The sequence below is a fragment of the Mercurialis annua genome, linkage group LG5, assembly GCF_937616625.2.
Source record: "Mercurialis annua linkage group LG5, ddMerAnnu1.2, whole genome shotgun sequence".
Lineage (NCBI taxonomy): Eukaryota > Viridiplantae > Streptophyta > Magnoliopsida > Malpighiales > Euphorbiaceae > Mercurialis > Mercurialis annua.
The window spans coordinates 10,076,174-10,094,707 of NC_065574.1; the positions used below are offsets into that span (position 1 = coordinate 10,076,174).

At 28.1% G+C, this 18,534-nt stretch overlaps 1 protein-coding gene across 1 annotated transcript; it reads right to left on the minus strand.

The window, feature by feature from the left end:
• Positions 1 to 2,397: 2,397 nt before the first annotated feature.
• On the minus strand, positions 2,398 to 2,947 carry LOC126681426 (thionin-like protein 2). The gene is made up of 2 exons (XM_050376967.2): positions 2,686 to 2,947; positions 2,398 to 2,462 (listed from the first exon to the last, which is right to left on the minus strand). The coding sequence occupies exons 1-2, from the start codon at positions 2,945 to 2,947 to the stop codon at positions 2,398 to 2,400; spliced, it is 327 nt and encodes a 108-aa protein (XP_050232924.2).
• Between the last annotated feature and the right edge of the window lie 15,587 nt (positions 2,948 to 18,534).

The following is an 18,534-nucleotide window of genomic DNA, read 5'->3' on the forward strand; positions in this document are numbered from 1 at the left end:
TTTTTAAAGTTTAACCACCAATTAAATTATTATTGCAACAAAAAATACAATTTGGCTATTATTATAAAAATTAAAAAAAGTTAATTTAAAGTGTAAAAAATCATAAAAATCTGACTTTTTTCCACGCCTAGTTTTAAACCAGCGTCTGTTAAATTAGGGCAACCAAAGCTGCTGGAGAAACCTAATGCAGCCATGCTATGGGCTGCAATCAATCACGGTAAACATGGCCGATGCAGATCACCCAATTCAAGCTAAGCATCGTTTGAATTTCCTTAACCATCCAGCGATTTTTTTTTAAAGGAGTTATGACATTTCTTGCCAATTCGATAACAATTTATGTTATGGATAACGTGTAGCGCGCATTCCATTTGATTTAAAATTTTATTTTGAAATATTTCAGAATATTTTATTTTTGGGACGATGACAAAAGTACCTAAAATTTTAAAAATATTTACAAAAGTACCTGTAAACTTTTTTTATTTACAAAAATACGACTGATTTAAAATTAATTACAAAAGTATCAAAAAATAAAAATTAATTACAAAAGTACGATTTGTATAATGTCGGTATAATTATGGTATAATTTTGGAATATTAAAACTATAAATCAGATAATTTAAAAATAATATTTGGTTTATTATTGGTATAATTTCAGTATATTTTTGGTATATTGATTATAAATTTTTATATATATTTTCTAGTTGATAACATGTATTTTTTTTATGTGTATTTTTCACTATAGTTGGTAATGAACTATAAAATTTGTATACTCTTGGTATACTGATTGTATAATTTTGGTATATTATTAATTTAATTTTCAGTATACGATTTGATGTAATTTTGGTAAATTTTTATTTAATATTAACAAAATCTCAGTATGTATAATGTTGGTATAATTTTGGTACAATGTTGATATAATGTTAGTTTATTAGTATACTAATATTATACCCACAGTATACACCGTATGTTTGATATTATTTTTTATTTTTTTGTACTTTTGTAAATATTATTAATATTTTTGTAAATGGAAAAAGTCAACATATACTTTTGTAATTATTTTCATTTTTTTTGGTAAATGGTGTAATTTCCTCTTTATTTTTTTATTAGCTGATTAGGATCAATACTTCTATTTTTACAGCAAAATTCTAAGGTAGACTCAGCTCATCACATCATCTGTGGACTAAACTTATCACATAATGACTATCATTAAAATGATGGCAATCTTATAAATTCGTCTATTACTTATTTACACAAAGTAATAGACGAATTTACAAGATTGCCATCATTTTAATGACGTGTCATTATGTGATAAGATTAGTCTATGGATGACGTGTTTGACTGAATTTACCTAATAATTTCTCATTTCCATATAAAAATTTGAATTTAATATGTAAAAAATTGAATTAGATACTTTGCGCCGTCGATAAATTTTAATCAATCAAAAGATATTATGTAAAAAAGTTTGGCCTATTTATTGTATTTTAAAACCATAAACAAAGAGATAATAGCTGAAAAAGATATGAGAAAATAGTAACAGATAGCTAGGTATTTTTTTTAGAGAAAAGCCAGTTTGATTCATCTGTTTTTTGTAGCTGATAGACTATACTTGTTTGGTGAAATTTAATTAATTATTACTGTTTATATGTAAAGTGGTCTTAAAGGGTATAATTTTTATTTTTATTTATTATATTATAAATAGATGATATTATATTATATATAATAAAAATAATTAAAGTTACTTTTTTTTATATAAAACAATGTTTAATTTAAAAAAAAAATTATATAATTTTTTTAATAAATTTACGATTTGTTTAAAATATTATTGAATTATAGCTATTCTAATATAAATAAAATCATATATATAATTTATAATAATTAGAATATTTAAAAATAATTTATTTTAGTAGGGATAATTTTTGAAAAGTAAAAGATAAAAGCTACACCGGAAAGTTGAACAAAACAAACTACTAAAAAAACTTAAATTTTTAACTATAAAAATAATTTTTAAAAAATAGACATAAATAGCAATTTAAGTACTATTATTCACTTTGCAAAATTATTGACTTTAATTTACGGATATATTAAATAGAATGATCAAATTGTGGGTATGCAAAAAGTTATTTTCTTATAAGTATATCAAACTCATGCAACTTACATAAAACATCAAATTTGAGAGAAGACAATTCTTGGATTATTGGAATAATAATTATTTTAGTGAAACATTGTTACATAGCAAAGTAATCACTAATTGGGTTTCATGTCATGGACACAATCGTTTTATTAAAAACTATATAACTGGGTAGTTTCGATTGTGCTATACACTTATTATTTCTTTAGTAATTTAAAGTAGACATCTTAATTACAATAGAAATCTTGATTCCAAGTGTATGCGGACTAATCAATTAGAACCAGTCACACATGATTGTGAACAGCCACCCACACATCCTTCAACTTCATCCAAATCTGCAAAACATAAACAGTGATAATTGATAAACAGCCATCGGTCAGTGAACTACTGCGAGTGAATTTTTATTATTATAGAACTAACAATATCCAATGGCCACTAATAATAAAAATGCGCCTCTTGACCAAATTTTTTAATAATTTTGAGAATTTGTAAACAAAAAATTAACTGACATATTATTTAAGTTTTAGTTCATTGATAATAAATTATTGAGACACTTACGATAATTGTCTGCAGAGATGAGACCGGAGCACTCGGAGGTGGCGCAGCCAGCGGTGCAAAACTGGTGGGTGCTTTGCGGGCCGATTGCAGCTGGGTTAATGATGCACTTTCCAAAGCATAAACCGGGGCAGGCCGGTGTCCATGGCGGAAGGACACATAAGAATAAACATTTCTTCATGCATTTCTTGAAACCATGGCGAAATAATTTAAAGCCGTTGGATTGCTCAACAAGCATCCCACTAATCACCACACATAACAACATAAATGACAAAGTTTTTCTCTCCATGGTAATGTATTTGCTACTAATCAAGATTATAGTTTGCTAATTGCCTCTCTTCTTGTCTTTAAATTGGGTTTCTTGTGGTGTTTTTATAGTTGTTGGGCATGTAAAGCTCTAATTAATATATGCATACTTGTAGTCTAGTTCCAATGTTGGCACAATATTATCCATTTACAGAAAGTGGCCTTAATTATTGGACTGTAATTATTCGCAAAAGAGCTAAATAAGTAAATAGCAATCAGCCATATATAATATAATATGGGTTAAAAATATTTGAGTGGTGCTTAAACTCTAACTATGATATCGATTTAAATTAATACTTTGATTTAAATTTATTTATTTATTAGGCTTAATATGTTTTTTTACTCCGGAATTTGTACCCATTCATCACCTTTAATTTTTCAGTTTAAACTTTTTGACATCTCAACTTATAAATTTTACTTGTTTAATCTTTGAAAATGTAAATGACATACATGGAAAAAAATACTACTGAGCTTCCAGAAGGATGAAATGGATTAAAATGGAAGATAGAAGGGTCAAATTGGTGAACGAAAAAAACTCATTTAAAAAACAAAACTTATAATTTTTTTAACAAAAAACTCATGAGTATAAAAAACATTAAAATCAAATTCTTTTAATTAAAACACGATTGACAAGATATTACTATTTGTAGTTTAAAAATTATATGTTAAGTGTTTTATTTTTAAAGTTGATTTTAATTTTTTATATATGAATATAAAAATGAATTAAAATTTATAAGAGTTTTGATTTTTCTGTATTTCATATTTTAATAATTTTTTTTCTTTTTTAAAATGGTAAAAAGGTTAATTTTTCAAAATTTTAAAAATAATTTATTTTAAAAATTAAAAATTTACTTATTATATATAGAATAGAGCATTATTTTTCTTAATAACAAACTATATTATATAAAACATTAAAATTGGAATGTCAAAAAGATTAAACTGAAAGATGAGGTCAAATGAGTAAAATATTTAAGTTCAGGGATCAAACAATATTTTAACTGTATAACCCATCAATTCATTTTCAAGAGTCAAGATATATTGACGTGTCTTTTTTAGTTTGAACCGAACGTTTGTTTCAGCTGGACAAGAAGAGTCAAGCAATTATAAAACGACAATTTTAAATGTTAAGTAAATAAAGTTTATAGGTTGGGATGTTAAAAAAGCTAAACCAAAAAATAAAGAGTTAGATAAATAAATAAGTACAAGTTTAAGGATCAAACAATACGATAAGTTATTTTTTGATGCCATTTTTTTAATTTTTATTTCACTTGAAAATATCTTATTCTTTTTTTATCTAATTAAATTGATGTAATAATCTGTTATAACTTTTGTTCTTAAAAATATCTTTTTTTTATCTAACTAAATTGATATGATAACTTGTTAAAATATATATTCAGAATATATTGCCACATCAAATGATATTTTAATATATTTTTTGAAGTAGCTTCTAGCATGAAAATTGATAAGGTAATAGAGTCTAAAAATATGTTTTACCGGTTTAAATCAATTTGGTTGTCTGAAATGAAGATTAGATCTGAGATACTAAAAAGATATGCATGATTACCGCACTTCAAATTAATATAGATAGACTAATTTGCCCTTTAACTGAACCTTGATCCCAGATTTTATCAGTTTTCTTTAGCCTCATTAAATAACACTCCTTTTTGATGGGGCTTTAGTATTTTATTTTGAATAAAAATTAGCTGAGAAAAACAAAGCCATTTGATATAGAGTAATATCAAAATATAATTATTAGAAAAGCATTTGTTGATTTCAATTGTAGATAAAAATTCATCCAATTATTTTAAAGGTTTACCCCCTTAAAAACCCCTCACCTTTTACCCCCAATTCGTTTGCACCCTCACGTTGCAAAACCACCAAATATACCCAAATTACGGCCTTTCACTTTCAATTGCACCCTCAAGCATTAAGTTGATCTCTTTTCACTTGGAAAAATAGGTTTATTTTTGTTTTATATAAAATATTAAGTCCTATTTTAAAATATATGCTAAAATTTAAAGTATTATTTTAAACATTTTTTAAGTGAAAAGAGGTCAATTTAATGCTTGAGCGTGCAATTGAAAGTGAAAGGTCGTAATTTGGGTATATTTGGTGGTTTTACAACGTGAGGGTGCAAATAAATTGGGGGTAAAAAGTGGGGGGATTTTAAGAGAATTAGCCTATTTTAAAATAGTTCAGAAAAAGCATATTATTCCTTAATTTTTTTTTTGTTTGGAAAAGTAAACCAATGAATTCATAGCAGGATTTTAAACACCCAAAAAAAGGATTAATATTGATTTTAAGTAGCACTAATAATATGTAATTTTCTAATATAAATTAAATATTCTAAATTCGCATTTATGAAGTTAGCAAATTCCGATAAAAAAATGAAGTTAGCATCAATTTTATATTTTAAATATGTCACTTGAAGGATATATTAGTTTTATTGTGTAATTTTGGAGTGCGGTTACCATTAGTTGGAGTGGGAAAATCTCCACCGGAAATATTATTCCTCTACTCTTCCTTTTTATGAGTCTAAAGCAAATTCGATATCCAATTACTAATTTACAGCTTATATACTAATAAAATAATTAGGACAATACAAAAGGGTTAATCACTCAAAAATAAATATAATGTCCTCAATTCTAATTAAATCATTTAAATTTATCAATTTTAACCAATTTTTAATAAGTACTATAATTTAATTTTAAACAATCACTCACTCATTTTAAAGATTTTCTTTTTAAATTTTTTATTTCGTCAATTATATTTTAATTTTAATAAATATTTTTCCAATGAAATAAGACTTTATTTAGTTAGAATTGAGAATAAAAAAAGTAGTATATTTTAATTGAATAGACCTTTGATTTTTTTTTGAGTTCAATAGACTTTGGATAAATGATTATAACTAAAAGTAAAAATAAAAATAATTATAAAATTGATATTTCTTAAATTTTGATTAGAATTGACTTCATTCGAAAAGGTTTAGTATTTTTAAGATACTAAATTTAAATATAATTGTTACACTAATACTAGATGTCATGTAGAACCCTAACTCTACCAATTCCGGCTAGAATCCACGTTAGAACACAGGACTTGTAGGAGCACGTTTTCTTCGTTACACCCTGACTATGTGGACAATTCTCATGTTATTTACTTTAAAAACTTTCCATGTTTTTAGAAATTTTTTGATTTGGAGGGAGCTTTTGCTAAATACAAGGTCTTTGGTAAAGTTTCCCTTACACAAAAACTATCAAGGAGAGGATGTAGTTTCAGATTTCCTCGACTAATTGACAACGTTGATTTATTGGATTCGTTCTCAGCTCAACATGAATATCATCGGGCAATTTAAATTGCGTGCCTTTCGTTCCCGTTATTCTGGCGGTTTGCAGTAAGTTGTAAAACAACCAGTAAGAAACAAGTTGTTCAGAAATCAAAAGGAAATTCTCGGCCGTCTTTACGTGACAACCGTACCTATGCTAATGAAATTTTATCAGGAAGAAGTTGCTAGGATTTGCCTGATTCTCAGTTTTCAATTCAGGATACTAGGGTGAAGCTTTCCTTGAATCAGAGTTTGGTTAAGAAGAGTAATTTGGACTGTTTAGAAAGATCTATAATAGCTAGATTGAATTCTGCTCAATCTATTCTACAGGCTAAAAGTTACCTTATTTTCAAAGATTTTATTTTTGATAATGTCTCTATTATGGGGGGTTGTTTGATTCTCATTACCTTTGAATCAATTTTGAATGTGATGAATTTTTTTTTGATTGTAAATCGAAGAAATTGATGGATTTCTTTTAATCATTCTCTAGAACTGTTGATTATAACACCCCTACTCTTCTGATGGCGTGGTTATCGATTTCAGGAATTTCCCTTTCGCTTTGGTGTTCGGACGTTTTTATTAGTATAGGTAACAGTTTTGGTGAAGTAGTTAAGATTCATCCGCTTGTTTATGTTAGAGAACGTCTAGATTCGGGTTCCGTTCTTATTTCCACTACGAATGGTTGGATCAATAAAACTTTTCCGGTAGTTCTTGGGGACTTGGATTTTATAGTCCTTGTCTTTGAAGTGGACCAACCTGTTTATTTTAGTAAGCATAATGAATCAGAGTCAGACTCTGATATTGAGCACTGTTTAGAGGATTTGTTGGAAACTGATATGGTCCATTTTTTGATGAGGTGTACAATCATAATGGCCAATTTTTTTACATCTGATGAGGAGTAGAATCAGATTGCAAACTTTTCTTCTATAGCTTCTAGAATTGCAGTCCCTAATTCTTCGTCGAATTTGGAGTTCATTTAGGAGGAATCTTCATGCCCTCCAAGGCCTGGAAGTCACGTTGAACTTGTGATTTTTGGGTCTGCAACTTGTCATTTGGTACATTTCAGCAGCCTTTTTTTGGACTTTGGCAATACTTCTATCAAAAATAAAAGGTCTCAAAAGTTAATTACTCCTTCTAGTAATATGAAATCCCCTTTTGACCGTCAACTTTCTTATGAAAATCAAGCTTTAGCGACAAATTTTGATAACATGAACAAGCTGGTTCTTTCGGCCAGAGAGCAAGCTGATGTTAGGTCTTTCAAGGAAGCTCTGAATATATGGAATGTGGGGCATTCTCTAGATTTTTTTCACAGCAATTCTAAGGCGGCAGTTGTAATAAATTACTGAAGAACTTGAAGCAGGATTTGAAGAATTAAAAATCTTGAGTTTTATTTCTATCAAGGTATTTGGGTTTTGTTAAGACGTCGTTGCCTTCTAAATTTATACTTTTTAGACAACTAGTTTTGCTTTACGTGTTCCACACGTGTCTCGTAGTATGTCTCGTCAAAAAATGATAATTATATTTATTAGAAATTATGGTAAATTATATTTATGTTTAAATAGTAATTATTTCTATAATTAATAATTATATTTGAATATAAAATATCAAATAATAATTAATAATTAATTTAGTAATAATTAAATATTTGAAATAGCTATTTTATCTGAACATAAATGAGATATAAGTTAAATAATATTAAAATATTAAAAATAGTCTATTCTATATTATAATTTATTTTTATTAGGATTATAAATTTTACTAAATATGAATTTAATATTCGAGAGGCCATATACCATTATAATATTACAAATTCTATTATATATTTACTTTGTATTAGGAATATAAATTTTGTTAATTTTTGATTTGATTTTATATCCTTGACTCATGTACCAAGTGTTGGGTTAGGAAAATAATTTTTAGTTGGATTTGGAATGAAACCGTATAAGAATGTTTATTCTTCCTAAGCTACTTTTTTGGGTTAGGAGTATAATTTGATATCGATAACAACTCTTTTCTTTTTTTTTTAAAAGAGGCGAAAGGTCAAGGCCCAAAAAACTAAAGAGATCTACACATACGGGGTAAAGAAACACCCGCTATATCATCCAAAATGCAGTCAGCAACTCCCTGAGGCATGGTGTCATGAATGATTAGACCCACCTCATGGCGAAAGCCTTGAGATAACAACTCTTTTCTTTTCTTAAATAACAATGTTTACTTTCTAAAAATTAGAACATGATCAAGACTTAAAATAAATAAATTACATATAATATATATATGATTTATTATAATTAGGACTCTAATAATATTATATCTAATTAGGACTCTAATTATAGTATATCTTTAATAATAAAATAAATCATCAATTAATCAATGACCATAAAACCTTTATTTAGTAATAATTAGAAAGGATTATTTGGTAAATTTGTCTGTCCCCCCCCCCATCTGTGCTTTTATATATAGTATAGATATATGGGAAAAGGTGAGATTATTCTCAATAATACAGTGACTGTTTTTATTTCTGATAATTACGATTTTTTATTTTATTTTTATTTTTATGCTTTCTGTTTTTAATAAATACAATCTTATGTTTTATTTTTCAATTAAAACATAAACAACCACTGCAAACCCTAACATAAGATCTCAATTCTTCATTTTATCTTCCTTTCTCCATCGTGAGTCATCTTCATCTTCTCTTAGCCACCGTTCATCACCAACCAGCACCGTTGCTGCCGAACGCCGTAGCCGCTCTCCTTCCCGTTTTTGCTTCCACTCTATTCCACTGTTTGCCGCTTCTGCTGCATTACGCCGTTCGAAGCTGCCGCTCCCTTTTTTTGCTAGTTGTGGTTGCTCGCTCTTATAATAGGCATGTGTTTTTTTTTGTTTTTTTCAAATTAGTTAGAGAATTTTTTTAATTTAATTTTGGGAAAAGGTGCAAAAATTGACCCTCATGTATATCTTGTATCTCTTGTTGGCACATTATATATTCCGGATCTCAAATATGACCTCACGTCTTAAAAACGTATCAAAAAAACACAAGAAACTAACAAAAGTTTGTATTGCTGTTAATTAGTGTATGACATGGAAATATATTTCCACACGTAAGCATTAAATAGATTTGGCGACACATCATCACCTACCTCTAATCATATCCCTCTTCTTCTTCCTCCTTTCAAATTCCCAAAAATAAAAACCCTAACGTTAGAAGAAATGGAGTGACAGGAAGACTTCATGAGGACGATTGAGTCGGCTGAGTCGATGAGATCTTTGTAGCAGTTGCCGACTAATTGGCGGAGCTCCTCCTTCCCCTCGATCTGTTTTCTCGTTCTCTCTTCTAGTTTTTCAATCTCTGCTCTTCCTTTCGTCTTGAATAATGTCTCCGCCTCCTGCTCCCGATGACATTAACGATGAGGATACTATCATATTTCTTATTTTTTTAATTTTCAATTAATCAAAATCGAATCTCTTATCTCTCCCAACATCTCGAATGCATTGTTCATTCTATTCCCAATTTTTTTTGTCTTAGCAGACAAAGTGTATATATGGAAATTAGTTTTAAACTTCAGAAATTAGTTTTAAATTTTAAATCAAAAGAGTAAGGTGTTTCAATTGAGCATAAAAATAGTAGAAGAAGAGGTCTTCTTGTTATTTTTTTCAAAAAAAAAAAAACAAGTCGGAAAACAACAACACCTCCACCGAGCCACCACCCCGAAGCAGCACAGGAATCTTGTTTTTGTTCTTCTTTAAACCTTGATATCAACTTGAATTATTGTAGCTTGTTTCATTAAGAAAAAAACCCACATATAATATGGTTCTGCTCACTTTGGACAATAAATAAAATTGGTTGTTTGTTTTGTCTACGGTGGTTGTGTGAAGTTGATGATGATTCCTATTGCGAATGAAAAAGGAAGAGACACTTGTTGAGTTGTTTGTGTGGAGTAAATGATTAATTTTATTTATGAGTCAATGAATATATAAGAAGGTAATGATGTGTCATTTTTTTTAATGCTTATGTGTAGATATATACTAGTACGGAACCCTCGCGATGCTTCGGGTGAGGCAGCTGCACAACTAAACATTATTTGTAAGTTCAATTAATTAGTTAGTATCATAAAAATTCATATAATAACAAATACATCCTTCACATGCTATTTTATTATGATTTTTGATATTGTTATTATTATAAAATTTAACCAAGAACGTTAAAAAGTAAGCATAATTCATTCAACATATATAGTTGATAAATAATTAAATTTAAAACCAGACTATAATAATTCAATCTATTTTTAACACATTATAACTAAAAAGATGGTAAATGTGCAAGTATAATTGTTTAAATAGATTCAAAGACAAACAATTTGAAATTCTGTATGCATGCAGTAGGTTATTTTCATTTTTATTTATGGCCTTTTTTTAAGGGATTAATCAATTGTACTTAACCTTTATCAAAAAATAATTGTTACACATGCTACTACATCAATATATTCATACAAATTAATTTCAATTTTTAAACCACATTGAATTTATAATTATTTCAAAATTGCAACTACGCTTCAACTATTCAGTGAATATGGTTTGGTTCGGTTTGTGATTAGGTAAAAGTTTTGTGTTTAGTTTTAATTCGATTTGAATATTTTAAAAATTGAAAAAACAAAAAAAACAAACAATTAAATAAAAAATAAAGAAATAATAAATTTATATTTTTTGTTTTTATTCTTTTATTATAGTTTTTTTTATGAATATCTTTTATTATAGTTGATAGATAAGTTAATAAATTTCATATAATATATAAGTATGTTAATAAATATATATAAAAAATTATTTGACACTTGTTATTTAATATTTGAATTAATTTTAAGAAAAAAATTGGTTTTCACCAAATTCAACCAAAAAGTTTTTGTTGAATTTGATATAATCCATATTTAAAGTTTGGTTTAATTTTAAATTTAAATTTTTTTGATTGGTTTATTTGATTCCGTGACCGAACTGATCGAATTAACCCATTGCCCAGCCTACATGATACTACAATTGTTATTTACCATTTTGTGGCAAACTGACCGCCATAGTACATTTTGTCCAGATGCATGCTATTTTTTTTATAAAAAAATCGAGATTCATGCCAATTTGAACAGCCATTCATGTATATAGTAAAATGACCGCTTGTGAATGTAGACTTTCCGTGGCTTTTTACGCATAAGGGCAGTGAGCTGTACCCCTTGTGAAGAAATTCCAAATGGACACTCACCCCACGTGAGGGTATTCTTGCGAATATGTGACATTGCATGTGATAGTGTAAATGACACTTAGGGTAGTTAGGTTAAGAAAAAGAAATAGTGCATATGGAGGACATAACTGTATTAAAAATGTGAAAAGACCTTGAAGACCATAATTTGAAAGTTATAACAGAATAAGCCTAACTTTTGCATTGAATAGAATTTCAAGAGTAAGGACCTAAAGGAGAAGTAAAAGGCACTGTTCAATGTACAGTGCAATTCTACTTCTCTTTTAGAAGTATGATATAGATTGTCACGTCACACACTTAACAGCAATATAAATTTTCGTTTATTTCTTGTGTTTTTTGATATGTTTTTAAGATATTAAGATTGTATTTGAGATCCAAAATACATGAGGTGTCAACAAGAGACACGGGCTATACATGAAGGTCATTTTTATACCTTTTTCCTTTAATTTTTTGTTTTGTTCAAGCTGTTGTCGTGGATTTTCGCTAACCTCAAGTCCGTCGCTGCCGCTGTCGCTAGCCCTCCGCCATCGCACATCATTTGGTTGTTCCATTAGAAATAAGATATGATGTTTTTTCTTTGAATTTGGAGCTGTATGGAAGAATCTGAGTGGTGTGGTTGGAGAAGAAGAAAACTGATCAAATTACAAATTTAGTTAAAATGATTTCAGATTCAGAAATAAGGACAGCGAGGAGATCAGCCATACCTCTACCGGACCACCGTCATGATGGAGGACCTACTGTGCCATGATGAACAAATTAAAATCGGAGATCAATTAATCCTCCATGAGCAACAATAGTTTTTCATTTGTATTTTTATAACCAGGTTTTATTGTTGGTTAACTAATATTGTACTAATGATTAACCAATAATGTTAGGTTTAAAAAAAAGATTTAGATTTTTTCAGATGGTGGCTGTTGCGATGGTGAAGGCAATATATAGATATTTATAATAGATTTTAACTAGTTTAATAGAAATGGAGGTTTGAATTTGTAATGGTTCGTTGTTGGTTAATCAATAGTGTCCTAACGGTACACCAATAATCTTGTTTTCAGTATAATGCTAGTAGACGTTTGATTAACCGTTGGTAAATTTGTAATAATTTTTATTTTGAATATATGGTTGATAAATCGGTGTAAACCGTTGGTAAATTTGAATTGTGTATTTTAAAAAAAATGTGATTTTAAAAATATTCATAATTTTGTTTTTAGAGTACCGTTAGTGATAAATTGTGCATTTAAAATATAAATTATTTTCTAGTATACCGTTACTAACCTGTTAGTATGCCGCTAGTTAAACATAATCGTATTTTTGAGATGAAAAAATAATTTTGAGAATGATAAAAGTTATTTTTGCAACAAAAAAAAAATACAAATTATATTTTTTTAAAACAAACTTTGACATTGAAAAGATTTTAGCTTTGTATCGATACTTATCTAAAGAGACTTTAAATTTATATCGTGGAATTTCAGAAGTGGTTTATTGAGTCATCCTAACAATGTTTCATTTGATTTTTGTAATTGAATTTTGTTTTAAAAAAATAAACCTAATTTTATAAATCTAAAATCTATACCAGTTATGTAAATTGATGTTTGTTTTTGAAAATTAAACCTAGGTTGACTTTTTTGAAAATCTTAATATGTTTTGTAGCACCTGATTTTGCATATTTCACAATTAGTGTTCAATGAATTAACAGAAGTTGTGATCATATTGTAATGGGGTAGAATACTGTTGTGCCGATCAATTTCGAGAATTCTGTTAATTATTTGGTCTGCATCATTTCTTCTGCTCTCTTGGTGTTTTATTGAAAAAAAATAACGGTTCAGTTGATAAAAATCAAATTATCTTTTTTCCTTAACTTGTTTTTATAAAATTACTCCTGTATAATTTGATAACGAAAACTTATATTTATAATGGTATCTATCAAATTTCATCGAAACTTTTATGATGTTTTCCATTGTTTTCATGAATTTTTAAATTAGTATAAAACAATTCAAGCATTTTTCTCTAGATATGGACTAATTATCATAAAACAAAATAAGATACTGAATTGTGTCTGATTTTCTAGATGCTTCATTTATTTTAGTTTAGATGCAAATTAAATCACAAATTTTAACGGGATTTATAAATAAAATATGAATTTTAAAATTTTGCTAAATCAGTCACCAATTTTTATATTTGAAAAATTAGAATTTACCAAACTCTATTTTACATTGAAAAAAAAAAAGTTGACGTGGACAGCAGAATAATAGTTGTTCCGGCAGCCACATCAATACTTTTTTAATAAAAAAATAGTTCAGTATTTTGATTTGTCAAAAAAATAAAAATTACTGATTAATTTTGCAAAGTTTTAAAGTTCATGTTATAATTACAAAACAAGCTAAATTAGACAATGTCTTGTAATTAAATTGTTATTTATTTGATATTTGGATATAATTAACTCAAAAAATAAAATTATGTACCAAACTATTAATTTTTTTATTCATGATGTATTTATCAATTTCATTAAAATTGTGAATAAATAAATTTATTTTATCTAATGATAATAATAATAATAATAGATAGCACAATTTTACATAAATCTACAAGTAAATCAGGGTGATAGCTCCTATAATAGTTTTTGTAATCATTGAGTTAATTTTTAACAATTCATATTAGATTTACTAGCTAGTTTAAGCATAACAATTAACTCTATTTGCCATTAGCAATCTTCCTAGATTCACTACCTTTCTAAAACTTGGCCAAAAAAGAGACATTACCCACAAATGCATTTTAAAATAAAAACAACTTAAAACGTTATAAATTATGTTAAAAACCCTAAAAAAACTCACAGCCAAATTTAAGATTACAGAGCAAGAGATTCTAGTGGGAGAAAATGGGTGGAGAGTTGAAAGGAGTGGCTATATTATTGATGGTAGTTTTGAATGCCCTAGTGCTGGTTAGGGCACAAGAAAATAGCCCTTCTCCTTCACCTCAGAGTAACTTTAAATTTGGTGGCAGTATTGGTGAGGCAATTTGCAGTGTAGAATGTGCTAAAAAGTGTGAATTTCCTGCTCATTTACGTTCGAAATGTATAGCTGTGTGCTTGATTAAATGTGCGCTTCAGTTATCTCCTTCTACTGATGTTGTTTACACTTGTACTCTTCGCTCTGCAACTTCTATGGTCTCCACTCGTTTACAAGGTATGGTAACTATATAACTTGATTGTATTTCTAACTATATAACAGAGGCGGATCCAAATATTTTTTAGTTCGGATTTAACTTTTCTCTAACGCTCCGTCGGTCTAGGTTTAACTTCCATCTAACCCGGAATTTATTATAAATCTACTTCAATTTTTAAAAAGTTATCCCTAATTTTTTTTAAAATTGATCCAACCATGGTTGGAGCATTCCTTTCTTTACTTTTAAAACTGACCGACGGCCCAATCAAATGAGTCATCGGTTTAGTATATTTTAGGGATGCTAACAAAAGAAGAAAAAAAACCAATATTTAGGGGGTGCAAAGAATCTAATCTTGTTGAATTTTTGTATTAGAATAAACCTAATTTTGAAAACGTTTTAAAAATGACACTTGGACAGCCTTATGTCAGGAAAAGTTATAATTGCTCTTTAAAATTCTAATAAAGGGTCAAATTGATTAAAATTAAGCTACTTTAACAATTTAGCCCATAGTTTTAATAAAATGAAAAGATATCAAAATTATTATCCAAATACTATATTCTAAAAAAGAAAAAAATACAGTTTAGTAAAATAAAATATATTTTCATTATTATGCTTCGTAAAATAAGTTAACTGTAAAATTATTTAAAATGTTAAATTGTTATGCTTGTTACTTAATAAAGTATCATATTTATAAGTATTGTTATATTTTTTAGGCTACCATTAACTAAAATGTACAAAAGTCACTATTTAAATAATGAAGACTAGTCGTTGATATTGACTATTTTCTTTTTTCATAATCTAGTATGGAAAGCGCTTGTGGAAGAAATTGAACCCACAATTTAACAGTTTGTTGCTTAGCTGCTTAGCGTTTATACCATTTCGGTAATAATTTATTAATGGGATATGAACTAATTAAATGGAGATATATGTAATTAGTATGACATTTGCTGCTTTGGTTGATTGACAAAAATAATAATTAGTATGATTTTTTATCCTAAGGTTATGTACGGGATTCTAATTAGGTTCTTCTTTTCTTTTTTTGTATGTGGCAGATAAAAATCAATTGGATATCTATGAGGAATTGCCACAAGTTGCAAACTTCATAGCTTCTTTGTATGATACTTGCAAGGAGAAGAATAAAAATGCTTAAAAAAAGTATACGAAGAATGAAGTAAAATGCGGTCAAATTTTAGGGATGAAAATGCCTTATATACGTGAGCTTAATATCACATCGGATACAAAGTGAATGATTTAGTTCAATAAAGCAAATAATTGTAACCCTAAGAGGTGAAATTTTCAAAATTCAAATAGCACATTTGATATGGCTCTATAGTTATGCACATTAAAATTTAATATTATACTACATAAATCATAAATCATAAATATTGGCATAACCCATTTACGTATCCCTGCATTTTAACTTTTTTACATATAAAGTCCATACACTATAAAATCCTTTCATTAAATTCCTTTACTTTGATGAGTATCTGTCAATCTGATATCCTTCTCTTAACTTCTGTTAATATGTGTAATTCATGTTTTATTGGTGAGAATAATAAATGTAGTCTTCAGTGCCATGTCATTATTCTTTTGCCAAGTGGGTTTTCATAAAACGTGTAATGTCAATACTCTTTAGCTAATTTATTCAAATTCACAGCTTAAGTCTACATCATCAAGAGAAGCTTAACTCTTATCCTTCCCAGTTTTCATTTCCTTTCTCTTCATCTCGGTGACATGGAAGAGACTGAAAAAAATATTCCCATCAACTATAAAATTACCACTAGGGCCATGCAAACTTCTAAATATCGAAAGCATTTATCATTTGCACCTCACCACTGTCTAAAAGACCTCGCCAAAAAAACAGATCCATTATACACCTGCAACTCGGCAGAGTATTGGAGCTGCATCGTAAATAAAGAACATTTTTAAAATAAAGAGTGATATCTGCAATTTTACTTCAATGGCCTTTTTAAAATAATTTTTTTTGTTTTATTTTTATAAATAATAATAAAAATATTAAAAATAAATAACATTTATTTAATAGACTCTCTAATATTGTTATTTTTTATTTTTTTATTTTTATAAATAATAGTATAAATTTAAATAGTAATAATATAGATTTATTTTAATTTTAATTAATTAATTTATTCAGATTTTATATTAAAATAAATAATATTATATTTTAAATAAAAAAAACCAACTTACTGTTTGACATTTGAAATTTCAGCAAAGTTTTCTATAGTTCTGCAGGCTTTCTTTGATTCTGACTGGGCCACTTGTCCAGAAACCAAAAGATCAATTCTGGTCATTGTGTGTTTCTAGGGAACTCATTGATTTCTTGGAAGTCAAAGAAACAAACTACTGTTTCTCGTTCCAGATCTGAAGCAGAGTATAGAGCCTTAGCTGGTCCCACTTGTGAGTTACAATGGCTTTCTTTTTTGCTTACTGATCTTCAGCAACATATTTCTCTATCTATTTTAGTTTGCTGTGACAATAACTCAGCTATTCAATTAGCTCACAATCTTGTTTATCATGAGCGAAGTAAACATATTAAAATTGATTGTCTCACAAAATCTTTAGTTCCTCTTGCTTTTCATTTAGCAATTTCCAAGCTGCATCTCCAAGACCTGTATAATCCAGCTTGGGGGGGGAGGGGGGGGTGTTATTGCAGGTTATTTCTGGTTATACACAAGATGAATGAGAAGCATGGTGTGTTTTCTTTGTTGGCAAGTAATCTCTTCATACCATGTCATCAGTCCAATATGAATGAGCAAGGGAATCTATGGTTCAAGATACATCAGTATGAAGAGAGTGTGCAATCTATGGCTCAAGATGCATCAACATGAAGAGGGTGTGTTTCTACTTAGATTCTGTGTGAAGAAACACAAAATGTGTGTTTGCTGAGCTGTAGATTAGCTGTCAAAAGCAGTTATCAAAACTATTTTAGTATAAATAATGAGCTCAAGCTCTTGGGCAATGTAATGTGAATTTTTACTCAATTAATAAAATTCTCTTTACATTTTCTACAGAACAAGTGAGGCAAAAAATTTGGCTATCATGCCAGTAATACGTTAGCAATTTTCAGTGGGTGACCTCCCATTATAACATTTTAATAAATTTAGTACCCATCTTATCAGTAAAAAATGTTTAGTACTTATTTTGAAACATAGTCATATAGCATCCTACCAAATTTAATATCCGAACAGTTTAATTAATAAAAAAAATATTTTTTAGTTTTTTTAAGGCCAAACTTATCTAGAGGTCCCTGTACTTTACACTTTTTTTCTGTAGGTCCTTATATTTCATTTTTGTATTATCTGGTCCTTCTATTTTTCTATTTTTTTTATTTTTCAGTCCTTTTTGAATTTTTTTCAGTCCTTTTATGTGACTGGAGGAAAAACATATTGTAAGTAGAAGGACTGGAGGAAAAAAAAATTGTAAGTAGATGGACTGAAAAAAAAACTCAAAAAGGACCTGAAAATCAAAAATAGGTAAGTAGAAGGACCAAATAATATAAAAATGAAGTATAAATACCTACGGAAAAAAAATGTAAAGTACATGGGCCTTTAGATGGGTTAAGCCTTTTTTTAACTTATTTTATGATAAATTACTCCTCCATAATTTGGTTAAAAGAGCTCATATTTTTAAAAATATTATCTATTAGGTTTTATTTAAGGCTAAACCCATATTAAGATCCCTATACTTTATACTATTTTTTCCGTAAGTTCTCGTACAAATTTTTTGTTTTTCTAGTCCCTATATTTATCAATTTTTTGATTTTTATGCTGTTTTGGGTGACTGGAGGAAAAGAAATTATAAGTATAGG

Bases quoted from the DNA above. Each gene is read 5' to 3' on its own strand.
- LOC126681426 (XM_050376967.2), bottom strand. From the start codon at position 2,947: ATGTTGTTATGTGTGGTGATTAGTGGGATGCTTGTTGAGCAATCCAAC. The intron at 2,463-2,685 runs GTAAGTGTCTCA...TATGTTTTGCAG, and splicing joins CATCTCTGCAGACAATTATC to ATTTGGATGAAGTTGAAGGA.